Source organism: Callithrix jacchus, chromosome 10 (genome assembly GCF_049354715.1).
Source record: "Callithrix jacchus isolate 240 chromosome 10, calJac240_pri, whole genome shotgun sequence".
In the NCBI taxonomy this organism is placed as follows: Eukaryota; Metazoa; Chordata; class Mammalia; order Primates; family Cebidae; genus Callithrix; species Callithrix jacchus.
In genome coordinates, this window is record NC_133511.1 from 63,591,402 (window position 1) to 63,606,323 (window position 14,922).

Below are 14,922 nucleotides of genomic sequence, written 5' to 3' on the forward strand. Positions count from 1 at the left end.
TTATATTCTGGTAGGGTTCTTAGATTTTGGAGCTGGTGAAATCACTGAACTACCTTACTGAAGGTACTTTCTGTATGACTCAAGACAAGAAGTTTGCAAATACTCCCAAAGTGTCCTAGGTAATTGATGTTTATACCAATCCAGTCTCAGTTTGCTTAGCCTGTTCTCCACTGATAGGAGAGGAAGATATATAGGATTGATGCTACTTAGTGCAGAACTAACATAAATTATTCCAGTCTCCAGGGAAGCAACAAATTGTCTTGCTACAGATCTTTTCTTCTCTGTTAAATGGGCAGCATTCAGCCTCTTAGAGCATTATTGATAATACTGAAAGACCCAAGAGAATTTATAAATACATTAGCACTATTAATATGCTGGGCATCAGGAGTATATTTTGGTGCCGGATGTTAGCAGTGATTTCTGTTTAACTTCCTTTGAGGTTCCTGCATCTCAGAATAGCCATAGTGCCTCTACCCTTGATTTGAAAAATCTAGTCCCTGTGCCCTTTACTTGATTTGGCATCACTGAGCAATGACCTACCATCAGATGATACTCTACTAGTATTTGTTTATGCTTTTTATTACAATGAGAGCTCCATGATGAAGGAATCATCTAGGACTTAACTTCTGTGATCATGAAATAAAAAAGAAAAGAAAAAGGCCCCTGTAATACAGCATTCAGGGAGGTGTTCAAACAGAAATTGATTGAATGACTATTGGAGATGCCGTGTAGGAAATTCAAAGGAATTACATGACCTTTTAGGATGAGAACTTAGAATCTGTGGAATCATCTTCTCTGTAGGTCACAAAATTACCTTAAGGAAAATTGGGCTTCAGAATTGGAGAGTTGCTAACACTGATATGGTTTCTTTTGGTTTGTAAACATGTTCATTTAAGACTTTTTTTCTCAGTAAGCCATGAACACCTCAAAAAGTAGAGGATATCCATATGTGTTTATTTCTAGTGCTTAACATAGTTCTTGGCACCTGCAGAGGTGGGTAAATATCAGAGGGCAGTAAATATTGAATGAATGAATAGATTGATAAATTCAATCTTCATAGCATTTCTTTCTAAAAAGGTATTGTTAATTCCTAATTTATATAAGAAGCAGCTGAGATTTGGAGAGGTGAATTGATCTGCCCAGTCTCTTAGTAAACTAAAGAGCCAGGATTTGAAAGCAGGTAATTACCCCCAACTCCAGGTTGTTTTGCATCATAGCACAGTGGTATTTTTGTATGTGTAAACCTGTGCTAGAAGCCAGAGAAGGAGACTATTAGAGAAGGAAAAGGCAAGCTGTCTTCAAAGAGACATATCAGGACAGGCAAAAGAGGTCAAGGCATGAAAGTATAGGTTTAGGTGCCTGGGATATAGTTTGTCTACAGGTACAAGAATAGAAAATTGAGCAATCATTATACTAGAGTAGTAATCAGGAAAGAAGCCATTGCCTCTGATCTTAGTGTCTTGGCTTATTGCTGTTCCCACTACATGGAAAGTTCTCTCCCATTTCCACCTATTAAAAGCCCATCCAGTCAAAAGGTAGCGTGGTCAAGCAGTCCAAGGTGCAGGATTTAGTAGGTTTTAGTGTCTGTGGAGCCGTGGGTTTGAGTCCTGCTGCTGCCAATGGCTTTGCATCTTTGCAGATAAATGATCATCATAGATAAATCATCCTCTGTTCTTTGTAGAAGCCTATCCATCTTTCAGGATCCTGCTGAAGGATCCTGTTTATTCATTTATTCCACCAAATATTTACCTGAATCCTTGCTTTTTTGTTAAGTGGTTAGGTGGAGGAACTCAGGGATGAATGACCCACATTCCCTGTCCTTATACAGCTTATAGACTATGCAAACAATAATTGTGATATTTTTATGATAAAATCTGATAAATACCTTGAAGCATCCCCTAGAGAAAGGAAGCATAACTTAACAATCATTTCTGAACCTCAGTAGTATATAGCTTGCTCATTTCTTTATGACATTTATCCCTTTCTTGTACTTATGATTTTCTCACCTCCTTTATAAGAATGAGAGGATGGAGTAGCATTTTATACAAGGTGAGACAAGTAGATTCCCAGTAAATGTTTGTTATGTAAATGATGAATAGAACATTTAATATTTTTGAAAGATAAAATTTGAGTGCTTAATGTCTGCTAGGGATGATTCTGATTACCTCACATATTAATCAGTTTACTCCTATAGCAACCCCATAAAATAGGTGTCATTATTATCACCACTTTATAGATGAGGATAGTGAAGCACAGTGAAGTTAAGTAATCTGCCCAAAGTCATGTAGAAGGTAAAAATAAAGAGTTGGGGTTTAAGTTCAGGCAGTCAGGTTCCAGAGTCTGTGTTCTAAATTACCACACTGTACTGCCTCTTGATGAAGAACAAAAGTAGTTCCTTCCCTGCAAGGGTTCAGGATGTAAGGAGGGAGTAACTCAATAGAAGTTGGTGTTGTGCTACTAATGCAAAGTGCTCTGGGAATACAGGGTATTTCTTTTAGCTTGGGGATGCATAAAATGTTACAGATGAAGGGGATACTTATCTAATAAAATTGTCTTTAACTAATTTCTTTTGATAGTTGTCTAGCCTCTATTGAATATCTTTAGTGCTGAGATTCTCACTTCTATTGTGTACAGGGAGAGCAAGGAAGGCCGTTTTACCCAGAATGGATGGGCCTGGGCACAGAGGAGGCGTAATATAAATTTGGACATAGGAGAAAGGATGAGTTTATTGGGATTTGTTCTGTGGATGTTCTAACCTCACATCTAGGAGAGGTTCCCCTATGCTAACAAAGGCTGGCCTTGCCAAAATTTTGCACTAATAATGCAGGTATACACACGCTCTGTGATTGAACCACTTCCTGTCACTCCAACTCGGGACGTGGCTACATCTCCCATTTCACCTACTGAAAATAACACCACTCCACCAGATGCTTTGACCCGGAATACTGAGAAGCAGAAGAAGAAGCCTAAAATGTCTGATGAGGAGATCTTGGAGAAATTACGTAAGGAATTTGTAGCTTTCTGAACCTTTCTTTGCTCCATGACTGGTCAAGCACAGAGATGAGATTCTTGGTTTTAGGCTTTGTCCATGTGGCTGTCTGGCCATGCTTGGTACCTTAGCCACAGACTGCTTCTTACCCTGCCCCTGCACCTTCCTTCCATGTCTTACAGCCCTGGTTGGATACTATGTTAGAATGAAGATGTGGTGGGAGAGAGTGTGAATAGCTCACTTCGAGGGTAGGGCACCCTTTGCCCCTAGGCATGGATTATAGAGATAACAAATAGTTTTTCTCTAATGAATAGTCTAGAATGCCATGTTGAGAAAGACTGAGGACCTAGTGGAAAAGGGCACTCTGATTGATTATTGATGTTTTGCCATTGACCTAGGAGAAGACAGATCTGCCATCTTGGTTGTAGGAAAAGAGGGAAGGGAAGTTAACATTTTATGAACCTGTAGTATGTATCAAATGACGAGCAAAATATTTTCTTGACTTTTAAAAATTTAATTCTCTTGTTAACCCTGTGAAGAAAAGCATTATGGTCCTAATTTTTGTAATTAAGATACTTGAGGCTCAGGGAGGCTAAACATCCTGGCCAAAATCACACAGCTAAAAAGTGACAGGGCTAAGGTTAGAACATAAGTTTTTGTTCCTGTAAGTAGAGCATGTACTTGCTGTCAAGTGGAAACTTCCATTTTACTTTCTTTAGCTGCCAGAAATGGGGGTATGTTAGGGTAGCTTACTTCTGTATAAACTGCAAAAGAATTCATATTAGAAGGAAGAACTAGGTTGATCTGTGGGCTTGGAAGAATCATTTGACAAGGGCTTTAATTTATTCACTGTATCTACTTACTTCCAAAGAGGATTTGATGTGACTGATTTGGTGACATTTGCAAACTGGCATTGCTTTCCAAAGCCAAGGTTTCTGGTTCTCTAGTTCTTCCTGATTAATTCCCGTGTGACTTTAAAAAAAATTTTCACTATTTTAAAAATTGCCCTTTTCTGGATCCCTCATAAAATGACAAAGTAAGAAAAGCCACTTGTCTAGTTATCTAGTTACTCCTGTATATAGTCTTGTTCTCTAAACTAGAATTTTTTTTTTTTAACAATAATACCTAGAATTATGGAAAACAGACTTGGTCTGGGAGGTAGGACACTTGAGTTGAAGCTTCTGCCCAGCCACTGACTTGTGTCTTGGGCAATTTTCTACTGTCCTCTAAACTTTATTTTTCTCATTTTTAAAATAGGGATGTTAATACTTGTCTCATTTGTAAATCAAATGAGGTAATTTATATGAAAAGTACCAATTTTTAGTACTTGGGTATTAATGGAGAGCACATTGGACTGGGAGACTAAAAACGAAACTCCTAATCTTAGCTCTGACACCAATTTACTGTGTGACCTTGGGGAAGTATCTTCTTCCCTTCTGTGGGCCTCAATTTCCCCATCCCTAAAATACACGTTGTAATACCCAATGAAAAACCTCTATGTCTTTGCACTTGAAGTATTCTTTGTTGTAAACCTCTTCTCTACTTATCTCTCTGGCTAACTCCTACTTAGTTAAAGTAGAAATCAGTCTATATATCACCTTTCTGAAGCTTTTCCAGTCTCTCTCTCTCTCTCTCTCTTTTTTTTTTGGTGCCTCTTTCTGTACCCTTTTGTCATTTATCACAGCAATTATATTTTCATGGAACTTCATGCTTATCTGTCTTCTCCCATGAAATTGACCTTCTTGAGAGCAGGGACTGCCTTGACTGTGTCACATCTGTTCATTCCTACCTCAGCATATGGCTTGGTGCATATTAAATGAGTAAATATTTATTGAATGGATTAATTAAAAAATGAATGCATAGATTTTTAGGAGTTTAGAAATGGGATAGCTTACTATGAATCAAAGCAGTTAAAGAGATGAAACTTTTGGTTGGGACTTACGGGGGAAAAGCTGAGGGCCTATTTAGCATGCTTTTTGGCTGTTGGAGGTAGTTCTTTAATCCTTGCCAACTCCAGGGGTTGGGGAAATGTAGGACCTTTTTTGTATCTTGATTTGGGAAAAAATGATTCATGGTCTCTCTTTCTTTCAAAGGAAGCATAGTGAGTGTGGGCGATCCTAAGAAGAAATATACACGGTTTGAGAAGATTGGACAAGGGTTAGTAGGGGCATTTTCTTTCTCTGGAAAAATGACTTTGAAGTGTGTGTGCTGGCATATATGATTTTGCTTTTGTTTTCCCTCTGATAAATCTTGTTCTTTTTTCTCCACTTTACTGCTCACCCATCTGGAGTTGTTATGTTAGGCTGACTTCAGATTTGGCAGAATTATGCTTAATATGAAAGATGTGCCATTAGCTGACCATGTTGCTAAAAATACTCCTGCAGTGACAGTGAGAGAATGATTTTTTTTCTTAGCACAAAACCAGCTTCCCAAATTACAACTCTGCTTTTCCAGATGAACCCTCTTTGTCCTAGTGCTGAGATCTACCAGCACTAGTATAAAATGGAAGACCCAGAACTATAAACACTTCTACTAGTTTTTCTAAGTAGATACCAGAATTTATTGTCTGGCATTCCTCCTTCTGTGTTATCTTGTATGCTGCCTTCAGTGTAATGAATTCAGCAAATCTTAACTGAGTTCCTCTTGTGTGCTTTATGCACCCAAAAATTTCTGAAAATAAGATAAAAGATTGCACAATATAGGGTTATGTTTATACAGTATTCTACAGTTCACATGTGTTATTTGCATTCATTGTTTAATCCTCAAAACAACTCTGGGCTTGAGTGGATCTCATTTTTTTCTGGTTCCACTGTTTTTCAGACTAGACAGGCTTTTGTGAGTCTGAACTGGTATAAGGTATTTAACACCTTGAGAAAAAATTATTTTGCTTGCCTCAGAGTAATGTGGGATGGTATTCCTTTAGGTAGCGAGATTGAGATATTAAGAATGTAGCAGAAATGTACATAGACAAGCTTAGGCAAGTCAGGTTTCTTCTCTGGACTTTCTTCCTGTACAATTAAGGAAGAGAGATTGTAAATTGAGGGTCAAAACTTTGTGACATTTTTTTTGAGGTATTTATCTACAACGTCTGTCTATTTATAAACAGACAACATCTGCACAAGTTCTTTCCTTGCTTACTTGGCAGGTCTGTTAGTGCTAAGGGAAGAATGAAATATTTATTAAGCACCTATGCTGATGTTTCCACATTCCATAATTTTTAAAATATAAGTGCCACACCAATATGATGAATTAGTAATATTGTAATGTTTGCTTGCTTTTATTTCTTTTTTAAGACCTTAAGAATTTCTTTTAAGATTCTTATTTTGGACTTGGAATCATATGTCTAATTATATGTCTATTCAAATTAGAAATTACCAGGTATTAGCCACTGGGCCTGAGTAGCTTTCTAGAACTTTACAATCATGGAGACAGTCTCCAAATGTCCAGTCCCCTGAGGCTTGGGCATGTTTGTCCTTTAAGAATAGTACATCTAGTAGGATTAGGAAGGGATGGGATAGAAAGACAGATACCAGCTTTATAACAGAAGTAGGCTAGGGACAGGATAATCAGGCAGTGAAGAAATAACTGCCCGTGCAAGTTATCCAATCCTTATTTGATAGCTAATATGTTATAATCACAGTTTCCAGGCATGTAACTCTGGTCCCAACTAAAGAGTGATATAGTTAAGGAGCTGGTGACCATAGTTTCTAGCTGCAAGGCATGCTTGTAAGTGACTTTTCCCCCTGGATTGACCTGACTTCTCAAGGAATTATAATTTCAGGGCTTGCCTAGGAAGCATTCTTGCAATAGAGCAGAATTTTAATTTTCTTCAAATTGCGTTATATGTACCTAACATATGGCATGTACAGGTACAAGTGTATGTTACAAATTACTTACTTACAAATATACAGGGTTTATGGTAATAAGCATAAAGTGGGGGTTTTAGTTATTTTGAATGGACGTGATTACTTTCCTAGCATTATTTTTAGCATTTCTTCACCCCTTCTCTGTCTGTATATATGAATGTGTATATACTTACATACATATGTGTACATACATGTGTCTAGTGGGGTTGGTCTTACCTTAGGGGTGGGGTAGAGGCACTATCATATTTTCTGGGAGCATATATGTTTGAAAGAGTATATTTAATATTTTATGTTTGAAAAATGAAAACTAAAAACCACTTTTATAATACAAACTACAGAAAACAAAACTCACATATCCTATTGATGGAATAAATGGTTGAAAAACATTATTTTATTTTAAAGGGTCATAGTATCCTATAATATCAGAGTGGGAAGGGCTCTTTGAGATTATTTTAGATTATTCAATATGGTTCTTCAAGTTTTTATGGTTTTTTACTATTTAGAGTTTTTTAATGTAAATGTTTACTAAAGATAGCATACGTAAGTGTACAACTCAATGAATTTTCAAAAAGTGAACACACCCATGTAATCAGTACCCAGATTGAGAAAAGGAACATTACTGACACCCCAGAAGTCCATATTTCTTTTTGATAAATATATAAGACCCACCACCCCATCCCCAAACACATTCTGAAATTCTCCCCAGGGCCCCTTTCTCTTCACCTCTCACCCTGCAGTTGAAAATCATAGATCTAATCTTCTCCCTTTTATAGATGAAGAGTTTGAAGCCACAAGAAATTAGAGCCATTGCCAAGGGTGATGGAGGAGAGGAGGGAAGCAAGTAGGAACAGGAAATTAGTATATATTGAACATCCATTATATGTCATGCAATTGGCTAAGTACTTTACATGAACTAATCAATTGAAATTCTCTTATATACTCTTATGTCCACTTCACAAATGAAGAAAGTGAAGCTCAGAGAAGTTAACTAACTTTCTCAATATCCTGCCTAGTAGATGACACTAGGTAGAAGTACCAGGTTGGAATTCAGGTCTCTTGGCCACTACAGCCTACATTCTCTTGACTACCACTTATGGCTTCTTAAATATAAGAGTAGGAGAGCTAGAGGGAGAGAATTATTTTTACTGCTATTATTTTTTAGATTCCCACTGCCAGATTGTATGTAGAGCTGCATTTGACAAATATCACTTCGTTGAACACTGTGCTTTTTTCCCTCTTTCTCTCCCACCTACTATTCAGTGCTTCAGGTACCGTGTACACTGCAATGGATGTGGCCACAGGACAGGAGGTAAGTATCCACTGCCCAGTGTTGCTCCTTCAGTTCTACTATTTCTCTTTATTTGGGATTAATTTTTCGCCCTTCTTAGATCAATAGGAACATTTCTGGGTTTTTGTTTTTTTTTTGAGACAGTCTCACTCTGTAGTCCAGGCCGGAGTGCAAAGGTGATCTCCCCTCACTGCAGCCTCCGCCTTCTGGGTTCAAGCCATTCTCCCATTCTCCAGCCTCAGCCTCCCGAGTAGCTGGGATTACAGGCACCCACCACCACGCCTGGCTAATTTTTGTATTTTTAGTAGAGATGGGGTTTCACCATGTTGGCCAGGCTGCTCTGGAACTCCTGACCTCAGGTGAACTGCCTGCCTCAGCCTCCCAAAGTGCTGGGATTACAGGCCTGAGCCACCGTGCCCAGGTGGAACATTTCTAGTTTCTTACTATAGTATACTAGAGCCAAATAGCAGGCTAACATGATGAAACTTAAGGTTTGGACTAAGGTGACATAATTAGATGGAAGGAAGTGGATGGATTTGAGAGATACTTAGCAGGTAGGTTTGACAGAATTAGATGATTGACTGGATGTGAACATTACTTACAAATTAGTAATATTCAAGGAGAAAGAAAAAAGAAATTGGATACTGCCTGATTGTCAGGTGGATATTTGCTTTATACACGTTTGGGGCTTGTTAGAGAAATCTGATGTAGCGGAGATTTAAACCATGTCTCTTGATTTCTAATATACTGGTTCTAACTTTACTTTCCACTGAACAGTGAAATCCTCATTTATATGGAAGCAGCTTTTTGTCCCTCTCATTTCATTAAGCCAGGAGAACTCTGACATTATTGCTAAATCCTGCTGACCCAAGGTCTTATCTTCAGTAAAAGGAAGCTATGAAGGGAATATAGAGTACTCGAGGTTTCCTTGTATTCTAGTATTTGGTTGCAGAGGAGTGTCAGCCAGTGAGCTGTGGATGGCAGCTGTCCAGAAGAAGTACTTACTTCAAAGAGTACTGGAACACAGCAGTTGAGAGAGGCACCCCTCTTCCAATGAAAATAGAGTTGGGCTTCTCTGAGGGAGGCTGCTTGAAACGTGTGTCTATATTTTTGGTGGTTGAAACCATGTGGCACCCTGGAGAAGTCACAGTTAATAGGGGCAATACATATCTCACTAGGCTCTCATGAGTTTTTAAAGTGTTAAAGCCAAATATTAAGGCTCTACTCAGGGTAAGCCAACTTTTAAAAATCATTATTACAGTTAAGGATTTATTCATTGTTCTTTGACGTCAGAATCCAAAGACCTACATGCTTATAAGCCTTTAGCTGCTTATATAACCTTGAGCAGTTATTTGACCTCTTTGAGCCTGAACTTTATATATTTATAAAATGTACATGATAAAATGTTCACAAAATTGTTGAAAGAATTCAGTAAAGCGCTCAAGCCTGTAATCCCAGCACTTTGGGAGGCCGAGGCGGGTGGATCACGAGGTCAACAGATCGAGACCATCCTGGTCAACATGGTGAAACCCCGTCTCTACTAAAAAAAAAAAAAATTAAAAAAAATTAGCTGGGCATGGTGGCACATGCCTGTAATCCCAGCTACTCAGGAGGCTGAGGCAGGAGAATTGCCTGAACCCAGGAGGCAGAGGTTGCGGTGAGCTGAGATCGCGCCATTGCACTCCAGCCTGGGTAACAAGAGTGAAACTTCGTCTCAAAAAAAAAAAAAATAATTCAGTAAAGCAATACATGTGAAAATGCATTATAAACTTTATGAACTACATACTCATATTTATTCATTTTTACTCATATACATATGTATGTATTCCACAAAGCATTTGCTTTATGCCACACCTTATGCTAAGAACTCTGTGAAAGTTCTCAGACATTAAAATCATATGTAAATGTAAGAGACCATAATTTCCTTTGTGTGCATATAAAAGTCTTGTAATATTGACAGGAATCTGCCTTAAAGTAAAAATAATGGTGAGGAAGGAAGGATAGTATTATCATGGCATTTTAATGATGGTGAATATGATGCAGAGATAAAAAAGAGAAGGCTATACCAATCCTGAAAAGAACTCTGTGAGGTAGGTAATATTATTTTTTTTTTTACTGCTCAGGAATTTGAGGCTCAGGATGTATAAATAACTTTTTTGCAAAGTTGTACTGTCAGCGATTAGCAGGCACTAGATTAGAATCTTTGACTTTTAATCCTATGTGTTTTGGGCTGTAAGAGCACAACAGAGCTGAGGTTAGATACTAGAGTCTCTTGTCATGTTTCTGGCCTCTCAGGCCTTACAGCCCTTGATGGGAGGCAGATAGGTGATGGCGGTGGTTCCTGGAAGGCCTGGAGGCTGACTGTGTGAGAAGCTGGCCAGAAGAAAGAGAAATTTAAATTCATTGTGTGCCTGCCTTGTGGTTACAAAACTATGAATGGAAGGGAGTCCATTGGGGTGGCTAATGCAGTGTGGTCAGGAACACTTCATTTCCTGCACCAAGGAGTATAAATCTTTAGTGGAGTTGGCAGGATGCTCTCAGTCTCTGCCAGTGCGTGCTTACTGGGGGTTATCTAGCTTAGAAGGGCAGAGCTATTGTGTCACATATAGGAAGAATGTTAGTGCTGGGAAGTCTTCCAGTTACAGATCCAACAATTATTTTTCAAGCATGTTTTTAGAGAGAATGTGTATAACACACTGAAAGAGTCTTTGGAGTTACATGGACCTATGGGCATTAGTTATGACCTTAGAATTTTCTTGCAAATCTTAGCCTCAGTTTTCTTACCTGAAAATACAAGTCATAATTTTTACTTTGCAGAGTTGTAAGGTTTTACTATGATAATATAAGTAGGGCCTCTAGCACCGAGCCTGGCACACAGTAGTGGTGGGAGAGTGGTTGCTGTGCCAAGTACTTATTAAATACTTTATTGCTATGATTACCATTTTCATTGTTGTCTAACTTTATTGGTTAAATTATTTACTTATTACTTATATGTAATGCATTGGCCATTGTCTCACTTGGTATTCTAAGCAATCCTGAGAAGAGGAGAATCAAAGTTGCAATTAACTTCAGTGCATTGATAAAGAGACTGAGGCTCCGAAAGCTTGTGATTGGTCAAGGTCAGTAAGTGACAGTCAGGTCCTCAGCTTAAGTCCTCAGAGTTCAAGACCAGTCCTTTTTCTCTTATAGGAATGCTATCTCCTATCAGGTGAGGTCTGATTAGCTGAAGGACACTTAGCCTAGCCCATAGCTAGGCCTGGCTGGGCGTGGTGGCTCCCGCCTGTAATCCCAACACTTTGGGAGACCAAGGCAGGCAGATCACCAGGTCAGGAGTTTGAGAACAGCCTGACCAACATGGTGGAACCCTGTTTCTACTAAAAATACCAAAATTAGCCAGGCATGGTTGTGGATGCCTGTAATCCCAGCTACTCAGGAGGCTGAGGCAGGAGAATCACTTGAACATGGGAGGCAGAGGTTACAGTAAACCAAGATCGCACCTTTGCACTCCAGCCTGGGCAACAGAGCAAGACTTCATCTCTAAAAAAAAAAGAGAGAGAGAGAGAAACAGCCTCCATGTTAGTAGTCTCTTTCTGCCTCTCCTCCCTTGCTGCTGCCAGCAGTGACCACTGTGAGGTTCATAAGCAGTGTCCCATCCTCCAAGATGGCATGAGTAACTCCAAAGACATTCTTCTGGCTCCAGTCCTTAATGTGTGTGATAAGGGCTAACTATATTTAATATCGTTAGATCAGCATGTTGCTTTTCAAATATTGGGAAAAACTAATGCTCAGCTGTTATAGAGAGCTACAGCCAGACCAGAAGCCTGACCTAACAAGAAACCCCACTCCAAAGCAATTTTTCCTTACTTGAGGCAGGGAATGGAGGTGATCAGATTTTTTAACAGAATTACTTCTATTCTTAATGATTAATTTGGTCTCTGCAGAAGACTGTCCATTCTTGACTTGAAGAAATAATAGAGTCAGGGATTTGTCACATAAAAGTTTGAATCATTCCTTGTTTATACTTCTTGCTGTTTCTGAAAAGACAAGTTAGTTCTATTAGATGTTCGTGTTCTTGTCTACTAAGCAGGAAAAAGAGAAAATAGCTCTAGAAAATGAACACTTAGCAAGTAATTTAAAGTATATTCCTATGGGATACAGGAGCCTATTGCTAGTTTTTTGTTGTTTTTATTTAAAAACAAAGTACTTACCAACCTACTGACTTCTCTGTTGCCTTCTTCCTTTCTGCAGACATTTGTCGAGCACCAGCTCTATGTGTGTAAAACCCTGTGTTTGGCATTGGGGATTCTGGGCTTTCAATCACTACACACCCCTAACTAGTCATTATACATGGTAGCAAGTTGTAAGTTCCATAAGAGAGGGATAAATATGATCTTATAGGACTTTAAAGAAGGGAAAAGGCATATTGGGTTTGGAGAATGAAGTTTCCTTTGGCCTGATACAAAGCATAAGTAGCTTTTGTGGAAATGAACAGGCTATTCCAGAGGTAGAGAAGATTCTGAACAAAGGAAAAGGGACTAGATATCAGGGAGAACATGGCGTGTTCTCCATGAACACTCCTTTTTGAAGGAATAGAGCTGGAAGTAAGGTAGGGGCCAGATCATGCGAACTTTGAATATTGTACTGAGAAACATTTCTAGGCAACCAAGAGCCATCTAAGTTTTTGAACAAGGTTATTGTATGTATACTGTGGGGGGTGAATTAATCTGGCTACATGTACAGGATAACTTGGCATCCCTTTTGAGGGTTCTAATCCTAATTTTGCTATTGAATAGCTGTGTGTGTAAGTCATATCCTCTCTGAAACACAATTTCCTCATCTGTTGAAACATTAATAATACTTAGCACACAAGGTGTCTTTGAATGTTAAATGAAATAACAAATTTGAGAACACCTTATAATAGTACCTGACACATAGAAAGGAATGGATACCAAGTGCCTTAGCAACTAAAGTATACCTTACATTCATGTTGTGTGGAATTTTTTTTTTTTTTTATTTCTGTAGATAGAGCTCTCATCCTCTTTTTGTCTTCTTTCTTAACCTGGTCAACTCTGATTTATCTTTCTACATCAGGTTTGGAAAGTCACCTCCCCCTTTATGAAACATCTATACCTGGCCAGATTGAAAGAGTTCTTGGCTTTTGCTGTATTTTGTATTTCGGTAGCATTTTTGTATGAACCTCTGATATAGCATCTCTTTTCTATTGTGAATTTTTTAAAGTATTTTTCTACACCAAAGTTTGATTCTGAAACTTTGGTGTATATCATAATGACCTGGAGGACTTACTACATCACAGAATTTCTGATTTAGTGGGTTTGGGGTTGGGACCTGAGGTTTTTATTTCCAACAAGCTCCTAGATGATGATGATGCTGGCTTGAGACCTCACTTTGAAGACCACTGGTCTACATAGACAAATTGTGAATTACTTGAGGGCTAAGACTATATCTTTGTTTCCTGAGTACTTAAGGTCTGGTACTTAGTAGGTACTCAGTTAATGAGAATGATTTTGGTTGCACAATGAATATACTCTGATTTCAGGTGGCCATTAAGCAGATGAATCTTCAGCAGCAGCCCAAGAAAGAGCTGATAATTAATGAGATCCTGGTCATGAGGGAAAACAAGAACCCAAACATTGTGAATTACTTGGACAGGTATGAAGTAGTGGGTCTTATCAGAGGGACAGGGCTTTGGGACTGATTGGTAGTGAAGCTGTTAGAGAAGAGGCCAGTGTCAGCACTCAGAACTGCCTCCATTTAAGAGTCTTCTGTGATGCTGAGCTCTCTGAATTTGTCTCTGTGTAATGCCGGACACCTTTATTGCTAGAAAATCCTTCTGTGTTAGGCTGAACTCTACCACTATAAAGCTTCTAACAGTTGATCCTAGTACTGTTTGTTTTGCCTAAGGGAAACCTACCAGACCATCTGCTGAGTCAAACATCTAGGTCCTTAACTCATTTTACATCCCAAATCTTTCCTTATTCTGCTCATCCTTCTGAATAACTCCTAGTTTGTTTATATTCTCTTAAAATGCTGTGCTCAAAACTAGATGTTTTATTTGAGATATGACCACTATGGGGAGAGTGGGACTCCTTCTAAACTCAACATAGCTTAATGATTTCATTCTTGTTTTATCTTTTAGGATGTCTGCTTACAGTCAACTAAAATTTCTGATTTTTTTTTTTACATAAACTTGCATTAAACTGGAAATGTAGAACTTTTTGACTATCTTCAATAAGTCCCATTTTTATTATTTAAGCCCATGATTCCAGCTTATCAAAATTGTGTTTTTCAAAATAGTAACAGTGGTTGTAGATAATATTTGTATTGGGCTTTACTTTGTACCAAGCACTTTCATGAACAATATCTCATTGTGAGGTAGGGATTTTTATCCATATTTTACAGACAAGGAAACTGAGGTTTATAGATGTTAATAACTTGTCCAAGAGTAGTAAGCCAGAAAACAGCAAAGCAGGGTTTTGAATTTGGATATTCCTAGCACCAGTATTAATGCCCTTTCTATTATATATATTGTTTTCTCCAATACCTGAAAAAAAAAAGTTAAGCTTCTTGCCCAGGGTTCAGAGACATCATAGGTGGAGGTAAAATTGTACTAAATCTTGGACTCTGATTTCTTTACCTCTCATACTGCGTGACCAGCTACCTCTTCCTGTTACTGGTAGATTTCATAAGGGTGCCTTCTTGTTCTACATCTAAAACATGAGTAAGCTTCAGTTACCTTAAAGAAGAAAGGAGTTGAACTT

At 38.4% G+C, this 14,922-nt stretch overlaps 1 protein-coding gene across 3 annotated transcripts in view; it reads left to right on the forward strand.

Moving 5' to 3' along the window:
- Nucleotides 1–14,922, forward strand: part of PAK1 (p21 (RAC1) activated kinase 1) — a 97,346-nt gene that overhangs the window by 64,934 nt on the left and 17,490 nt on the right. For all 3 annotated transcript variants that reach the window (XM_078340154.1, XM_078340155.1, XM_078340156.1), the window contains 4 exons: nt 2,828–3,002; nt 5,083–5,146; nt 8,116–8,164; nt 13,701–13,813. In XM_078340154.1, the coding sequence (XP_078196280.1) occupies nt 2,828–3,002; nt 5,083–5,146; nt 8,116–8,164; nt 13,701–13,813 (401 nt within the window). The remainder of the gene's footprint in view (nt 1–2,827; nt 3,003–5,082; nt 5,147–8,115; nt 8,165–13,700; nt 13,814–14,922) is intronic.